The sequence below is a fragment of the Bidens hawaiensis genome, unplaced genomic scaffold (assembly GCF_021521415.1).
Source record: "Bidens hawaiensis isolate Kalapana, Puna unplaced genomic scaffold, B.hawaiensis_p1.1 tig00023728_1, whole genome shotgun sequence".
Taxonomy (NCBI): domain Eukaryota; kingdom Viridiplantae; phylum Streptophyta; class Magnoliopsida; order Asterales; family Asteraceae; genus Bidens; species Bidens hawaiensis.
This window is the reverse complement of record NW_027493730.1, coordinates 1-8,595: the sequence shown is the minus strand read 5'-3', so window position 1 is coordinate 8,595 and position 8,595 is coordinate 1. Positions and strand designations below refer to the sequence as shown.

Genomic DNA, 8,595 nt, shown 5'->3' with positions numbered 1-8,595 from the left:
GGAGAAGAAGAGGATCGGTTTGGGTTTATAGAGAGATCAGAAAGGGTTGGTGATGGTACCGACGATGGTGGTAATGGTTACCAGATATGTGGTGGTGATCATCGCTAGATAGAGATGGTGTGGGGCTAAAGCTAGGGTTTTTGATTTTGTAATTATGAAGAATATTGTGGATTTAGGGTTTTTAATGTGTGGGAGTTACAGGTGGAGGCGGCCGTCGGTGACTAGTAATGGTGGTTGTGGGTGGAGGCGGTGGCAGATGGTGGGTGGCGATGGTTGTTTGTTTAGTTGGTGATGGTGGGAGTGATCGTTTTTGGATGTTAAAAGAGAAACTATTTGTTCAAGAAGGGAAAGTGAGAGATTGATATTTATTATTATTAATTTAAATGTTATTTTGTTTTAATTATAAAATAACCTGTAAGGTTACAAAAATACCCTCATGTGCCTTGCACATGATCAGATTTAACGGAAAATTTTAATATGGTTAAGGCCAAATGACATAACGTGATAAAGTTTTTAAACGTAAAGGATGTTTAATGACTTATGATGATTTTCTCTCTCCACATGCAAGGCGCATGTTAATTCCCCCATCATTTTAAAACATCTGTAACTTTTTCATATGATATTTTTTTAAGAAATTTTTTATACCATAATAACAAGCGTTTTTTTATCTTTAATATGAAGTTCATATTGTTATATAAAAATAAAAAAAGTTGGTGGGTTTTTTTATATTGTGTTATTTGGTTATCCATTGTGTTTTATTGAGTTTTTCTATGTTTTGTGTTATAAATTTTGGTCATTGTGTTTTTCAATTTATACTCATATTAAAGATTAAAATTCAAATAAAAATTACATCATTGTGTCTTTTTGTTCAACATTGTGTCTTTATGCTCAACATTTGTCTTTCTAATTATCATTGTGTTTTAGTCATTCTGCTCAACATTCAATTAAATTGAGAAAACTAGTATTATGTTCATTGTGTATTACGTTCAAGTCATTGTGAATATGTAGATTCCATTGTGTTTTGCGTTTCATGTCATTGTGTTATATGTTTTTACCATTCTGTCTTACGTTTCAAGCCATTGTGTTATATGCATTCATTATTGTTTTACGTTTCATGTTATTGTGTAATATGTATTCATTATTATGTATTAGATAATTTGTTGGCATTTTATTATTAAACAACAGTGTTATTAGTATTAAAAAAACACAATGATCATTTGAAAGATACAATGGCGAAGAAAGCACATTGACAAACAAAAAGACACAATGGTATGCAAAAAGACACAATGACGTAATTTTTTTTGTATTATTATATAACAAAATCATCCTCATATTAAAGATAAAAGACGCTTGTTGTTATGGTGAATTTTATTTAAATAAATATCTTATAAAAAAATTATAGGCATTTAAAAAAGATGAAGAAATTAGCATATGACTTTTAATTTTTGTCCTCATTTGTGTTTTAACATTTTTATATTAGCATTGTTTCTATTTGTAATAACTTTTCAAATTTTATTTCATAGCAGTAGATTAGAGAATGCATATGGTGTCGTTATAAAATAGAAAAAAGAAAATAAATAAAAGAAAAACCTTCAATTTAATGGACTCAAACTATCCACTATCACAACCCAAACCAACCCAATTATTTATTAAAAAACTAATTTCTCTCTCTTCTACCTATACAACCCAACCCAATCCAATATTTTACTCACTATCACAACCCAACCTAAACCAATATTTTATTAAATAAAAATGTTTCATTTTTTATACACTTTATATCAAATTGTTCAGTATTTTTTATAAATAAAACCGTGTTGTTACATTTTTTTAAAAAAAGGTTAAAAGTTATAATTTTCAAAAAAAAACCAAGTTAGATATAAAAGTTTGGTTGCAAACTTGGGTTGCTGGAACAACCAAGGTTGCAACCGGTTGTGGACAAGAAAGAATTTCCAATTTTTTAATTAAAATGTTTTTTTCTCATTTTGTGCCACCTTGCAACCGGTTGTGATAAATGGCGGTTGTGATAAATGGTCACCATAGTTGGTAGTCTCGATCCAAAATAGTTATGAGAAAATTACCTAAATAGCCCATTTTTATGAGAGAGAAATTACAAAATAGCCCGTGAGATTTCGTTTTCCCAAAATAGCCCTCGAAATCCAACTTCCACGTGAGATTAGGATATTCCCCGTGAGTTTTCGTGGACCAATCAAAATCTGCCATATGTCAAACATCCCCCACCTACCACACAAGTTTTCATCCCAAATCCGTCTTAAACGTTACTTTTCGCATCAAATCTAACCTTATGAAAACCAACTTTAACGTGATGTTTCAAGCTGTTTTCGTCTCCAACGTGAGTTTTCAAAATTATGTTTTTTTAAGTTTTTTTGAAATTCATCTCCAAAGATGAATTTCAAATGAATTTCGTCTTTTTAAAAAAAATCACACTCTTCATCTTCTTCATCAAACTCCCACCATTTCCTCCGCCACCTAATGCTACCGGACACCACCACCACAACCACCCACCACCACCATATCGACACTCTCAAACCAAACCCTCTTCACCAACCAAACCCATGTCTGAACCAAACCCATATCGACACTCTCAAACCAAGGTGAAAATAGGCAGATGAGGAGGTATTAATTAATGTTACTTGTTGGTATTTGCTCAAGCGAATGAGGCTCCGGACGAGCCGATGATTTCGATGCTGATTCGCTTTAACCATGGTTACTCTACTTCTGTATGACTGTCTCTTTATATTCATACATACACAAACACACTCCAAAGTCAAAACGTGTATATATATAATATATTTGCTTGATCTTATTTTATGTTTACGAATGAGGCTGTAATGATGAAATGAAATTTGAGCAACATCAACTCTCTCCTGCCTTTAAAACTTAATAATCCCATCTCTCCCATCAATGGCTTAGAAGAGAGAGATAGAAGAAACCGAGCTCAAGATTCCTGAAACCCTAACCTTATGCTCACCTTCAATCTCCGTCATAACCGATCTCAAAACCGGCGTTATCGTTGACTTCAGACCTAACTCCGCCGCTGTGCCGAAAACCGAAACCTCATATCCGTCCAGAAAACGGCGGTTTGAGGCGGTGGAGACGAGCGCGCGCACCAGTCCTAAGCGGCGCCGTGGTGAACCGGTGCTTAAGTTGCAAACGAAAGGTCGGATTGATTGGATTCCGGTGCCAGTGCGGCGATAGGGATGCAAGGGACTGGTCGCTCACTCCATTATTAAAGCTTGGAGTTTGATGAAGAAGATGATGAATATGATTTTTTTTATAAGACGAAATTCATCTTAGGAGATGAATTTCAAAATAACTCAAAAATCATCTTATTTGAAAACTCACGTTGCCGATGAAAACAACTTGAAACATCACATTACAGTTGGTTTTCTTCAGGTTATATTTGATGTCAAAAGTAATGCTTCAGACAGATTTGGGATGAATAATAGCATTGTAGGTGGGAATGGAAAACACATGGCAGACTTTGATTCGTCCACTAAAACTCACGGGGAATATCGAAAAGTAACGCGGACGTTGAATTTGGTAGGCTATTTTTGGAAATTCAAATCTCATGGGCTAGATTGCATTTTCTGTCTCTTTAAAGGGGCTATTTAGGTAATTTTCTCTAATTATATCCTTTTCCTTTCAATCTTCATCTTCAGAGTTGAGATAGGTTCCACCATCATGTCGCCGCCGTGGCTTCTCCAAACACCATCACCATCACCCTTATCCTTCTCAACCCACATCCTACCCGACCCGACCCACACCTTCCTCACATCCAGATTCACCCACCTCTCTATCTCCAAACCACCCCCATCAACCACCATCCGCATGGGCGGCGGCCCACGAACCTACCCCGGCGGCGTATCCAAGTGGCAGTGGATACGTATGCAAGCCAAGAAAGCCAAGCAACTCCTCAGAGCCCGCCTCGCACGCGAACGCCAGGTTTACGAAATGCGAAAACGAGCCGAGCTAGCCGCAGCTGTTTCGGAGCTCGAGCAGCCGTGGGAGGTGGTTGAGAAAGCTCCTAAGTTGTTCTCGGTGTCCGCTGATGAGCAATTGAAGGTTTTGGCCGACCGGTTTCAGAAACCGGGTGGGTTTGATTTGTGGTCTGATAAAGATGGGCCTCAGTTGTTTGAAACTGTTGAGGGTGTGCCTTCGGCTCGGTTTTTTCCTAAAGGTGTTGTTCATAGTATTAAACCGTACTGAAGGATAACCGATGGGAATTCGGATTATGAACAGAATGACGTGAAGGATTCGGGAATGCGAATGGGAAGTCTGGGAAATTGGATGGTAGGAGGGGAATTGGCACTGGTTCGGGTTCGGGTTCGGATAATAAATATCAAGATGGAATCAATAAGAGAGAAAATGGGAGTAATTGGAGAAAGGAAAGTAAGAGGGAAAATTTCAGAGTGTTTGATATGAATATGCAAGATGATGGGAGTTATGCTGTTTCGAAGAAGGAAACGGAGATTGAAAAGAGTAGAAGAAGACCGGAGAGGAAATGAGATGACATCGGTTGTGGTAAACTAAACTAAGCTAGATTATGTTATGTTACTGGTACATATGTGTATGAAACTTTTCTTATATCTATCTATCTATCTATCTATCTATCTATATATCTATGAGTTTAGTCATGAAGTTGAATGTTTTAATGTTTTATGTTGTCAATATATGCATTACATTGTCTACATGCTCCTAAATACTTGCACTAGCTCATCAAGTGCATAAGCTCTTCTCTTTGTGGTCAGTGTATAAAATTACTTGAACAACTCCTTTACCGCTATAGACATGTTAATGTATAGCGTACGGCCGGGTTAGTGTGATAAGTATTTAGGCTTAAGTACATTTATACAGGACTGCCTCCCAAGTGTTGCAGAAGCATTGGCAGAGCTACTAAGGAAGGGTCGGGGTCAACTATTAACCATTACGGTCAAAGATGTTACGATCATCGGATCACACAGGTTTCATACCGAATCGAACCGGAGCACCACTAGCAAATAGTTTGGACATTAGCTATCCGTAGAGTTATCATTCATTCCCAAAAGTATTATAAACATCATAGTTACTCGTCTCGAGAGGAAATTTACCATTAATTATTATGTTCATCCACCATGCAGACAGTAATGAACATATTAATCAAGAATTTTCATTCCTACCTTGATTGATGATCTACCTGATCTGTAGTACTCATGCTTCTTGTTCCAGGACAACTTGTCAAACCATGCATGATGCATCTCCCTCGGGAACATATTTGGTGCTCGGCTGCAGACTGTAAGTCACAGCATCATATTCCGTCTCTCTAAAACATTTTAGAAGGTTTGCTCGTCTCTTCACGTCACTCGTCGGGCTGTTTACTTTTTCCAGACCAAATATTTTGTGAATTAAACGTGCCCCACATATCTTTACACCAATACTCTCTGTTGAAATAGTCAAAATAAGACCTGGGGTAGTTATAATCCAATCAGGCCGGACAATGCCCGCATATGAGAGTTGAAGCAGATCAAACGACACATGTTCCAGCCACATGTGCAATCTGTCAGAATGATACAATCTACTACTGTTCACGGACAGAATGGGCTCAGTTGATAAGGTTAAGCTGACAGGCCTAGTTAGGCCCATGAAGTCTGCAACAACACATAGTGAAACCCGTGTGATTACATTACGCCAATTCTCAGGTAATATGATCACTGTTTGGCCAACTCCGGTAGTTTCATTATTAAATCATTCTGGGATTTCCGAACCAGGAAGGATAATGCTAGCATGCTGCTTCATAGCATTGTGTCCCTGTCAGATACCCATCAACGTATTTCAACATTTATAAGTATTAATGATTCATGGAGCTGAAAGACCAGTCCTAGCATACTTAATAGAGCCTGGTCCTAAAAGCTAGATAAGGAGACTGGCATTTTTTCAGTTTTTCAATAGTTATTTATTTATTATAGAGGTTACATTTTGAACTATAATCACAAAAAGATTATAAGAAAAAAAAACAAGTTAAATTTTCAAATAGATCTTTATGTAAATATGTATGGTTAAAAGAATGCCTCAAATTAGTGTTATGAAGCACAATATATAAAAATTTACATTCACATTAAATGTAAAATTAATTTAACTCATAAAAAAGATTCAGAAGTCTACAAATATAAGAAAATCACAAACACACACACACACGTATATATATATTTAAAAAATAATTTTACATGATGGATTTAATGGACTAGACTGGACCCTAACCAGACTCTTTGATCAAAAAATGTTAGGACTGATTGCAACATTTGAGTCTAAGATAGCCCCGTTCCTAGGACCAGCCGGGCCCGTTAAAAATAGAAAATGAGAACAACCTGAAGTGCAGTTTGTAACACTGTAACTGTAAGAGTGTCAGCTAGCTCAAGCTGATGTTCCAATCCCCTACAACCAAGAAACGAGAACTGTCTCAAGAGTCCTTGAGCTTCCTTGAGCTGATGAAAGACCGGTAATGGTCCTTAATGACTTGCAGTTATTAGCAAACACTAGAGCTACACTAGGTGGGAGCTCAGGCAACGCTTCAAGATTTGGGCAATTAGACAAATCAAGTCTTTTGAGCACAGAGAGTTGGGAGATAGTAAAAGGCAGTTTAGAAAACTGGTGGTTACATAAAATCAGATACTCCAAGGAAGACAGTGTGCCAATATCTACAGGTAAGATTGTTCCTTCATGTAAATTGCAGAGTCCCAGTTCGTTTAATGAAGTCAAACTTGATAAAGAAGGAAATACCTTGTATAAGGAGTAATGATGCAAACTGCTCTGCTTTGAGTTTGCTTGTTTTGAAAAAAATGAAGCGAGAAATCTTTTTTTCTGAGAAATAGAAGATGGTGGTGGTTCGACAACAGAGAATGTTTTGAGGTTTTTAAGATGGATGATTGAGGATGGTAATCGGGTAACACTGGACACAAGAAGATGCTCTAGACAACCTATTTTTCCAACTTCTTGGGATAATGTTGCAAGATTTATGCACCGCCTGACATCAAGATATTTCAGGCTTTGTAACATGCAGATACTGTCCGGAAGACTCTCTAGATTGATGCATCCAAAGAGAGAAAGGAAAGACAGATTGGGTATATTCACAAATGATGATGGTAATTCTTGTATTGCTTGGATTTCTGTAAACCGTGACAGTGATCAAGATCGAGAATTTCAAGGGATTTCATGTTCAGATAGGATGGGAAAGATCTAAGTTCATAGCAACCGCTAAGATCTAGAACTTTCAACTTTTCTAAACTTCCAATGGACTCATGAACCTTTACCAAACTGCTACAGCCTGGAAGGTCCAATCTCTCTAGATTAGGAGCCCCCTGTGAAGTTTGGTGTTTTACAAAGATTTTTTGACTCCTTGAAATCAACAAACTTCAGGTTGTGTAGAAGCTGTTATAAACAAAAAGAGAATATATATGAAGTTAATAAGTGTTGATCGAGAGAGGTAAAGGAATTTTCTATTTCCATGTCCTTTTCCACTGACAAGAGCTATTCTTTTTGCACAGAATGCAAACCAGACTTTTCTGTAATTTCTCTAACGTTTCTAACAAATCTTGCAATATCAAACTGATTTGAGAGTTCTGCAAATACAGATCTGGCAATTGTAGTCTTGCCGTCTAATCCCGTTCTTAGTAATGATTTCACCTTCTCCACACGAGGTATTATTCCTATTAGCTTCTCTTCAAGAATTGAGTGTTTGCGATACAAGGTGCCTTGAATCTCTTTCACGATTTTTTAACAGATTCTGCTTCATGGCTGCGTTATAAACAATTATTGTCAGCATGATTGAATATCCGGATGCATTGGTACGAGTGAAGAAACATAGTAACAAAATGATAAAAGACTTTAATATCATCCTAAAAGGCGACGATTTTTGAATTCTATCTTGTATATTAGGCTGTGAACCATATGTCAGTTGGAGCATAGAGGATTCAAATGAAATCAAAGCAAGATGCTTGGTTTGCAATATAAACACCTCTTCATCAAATCCCCAAATCATCCCGAAAAAGGTCTATAAACGGATAAACCAACACCTCAACATCAGTGTTCTCTTAGCATAATCCATACATTCTGTTACAATTATCCCAAATCCCCAAAGTGTTTTAGTTTAACAACTGTATCATCAAATGTAAGAAGTTGCCATAGATTTAGTTAGTGCAAGATAAGAAAACTACCTACCCATTGGTAATCTCCTTAGTGTCCCATCCAGACAAATTGGCTGCTTCCACTAAAGCCTCTTTCCACACATGTGCATTTGTCCATCGGTTCCTCTCGATTCCTTCGCCGAACGCGCCTTTCTGTTTACGCACATCCGATGGATCAACGCCATAGAACACCGGATAAACAATCAGCTTCATTTCTTTCTGGTGTCTCATAATCTCCACAAGCTCATCCAAGCACCATGATGAAGACGCGTAGTTTTTAGAAAAGACGATGATAGCGATGGATGACTCTCCGATCGCTTTCATGAGCTCTTGACTGATTGATTTTCCTCTCTGCAGTTTCTCACTAACCTGAAAAGTTATGATCCCTTGTTGGTGAGCAAAGTAGAGATGATCAACG

The 8,595-nt window shown here is 37.3% G+C and overlaps 1 protein-coding gene and 1 pseudogene across 2 annotated transcripts; one reads left to right on the top strand and one right to left on the bottom strand.

Annotated features, from left to right (window-relative positions):
- Window positions 1-3,702: 3,702 nt before the first annotated feature.
- Window positions 3,703-4,526, top strand: LOC143567959 (uncharacterized). Its single transcript, XM_077054229.1, has 2 exons — window positions 3,703-4,210; window positions 4,273-4,526. The coding sequence occupies exons 1-2, from the start codon at window positions 3,703-3,705 to the stop codon at window positions 4,524-4,526; spliced, it is 762 nt and encodes a 253-aa protein (XP_076910344.1).
- Window positions 4,527-4,923: 397 nt separating this feature from the next.
- Window positions 4,924-8,588, bottom strand: LOC143567969 (uncharacterized; annotated as a pseudogene). Its single transcript, XR_013141499.1, has 4 exons — window positions 8,212-8,588; window positions 7,537-7,788; window positions 6,363-7,422; window positions 4,924-5,805 (listed from the first exon to the last, which is right to left on the bottom strand). The product of XR_013141499.1 is annotated as an uncharacterized LOC143567969 (transcript).
- Window positions 8,589-8,595: the final 7 nt, after the last annotated feature.

Coding starts and splice junctions, on each gene's coding strand:
- LOC143567959 (XM_077054229.1), top strand. CDS start 3,703: ATGTCGCCGCCGTGGCTTCTCCAAACACCATCACCATCACCCTTATCC. Junction 4,211..4,272: donor TCCTAAAGGTGTTGTTCATA/GTATTAAACCGT, acceptor AATGACGTGAAG/GATTCGGGAATGCGAATGGG.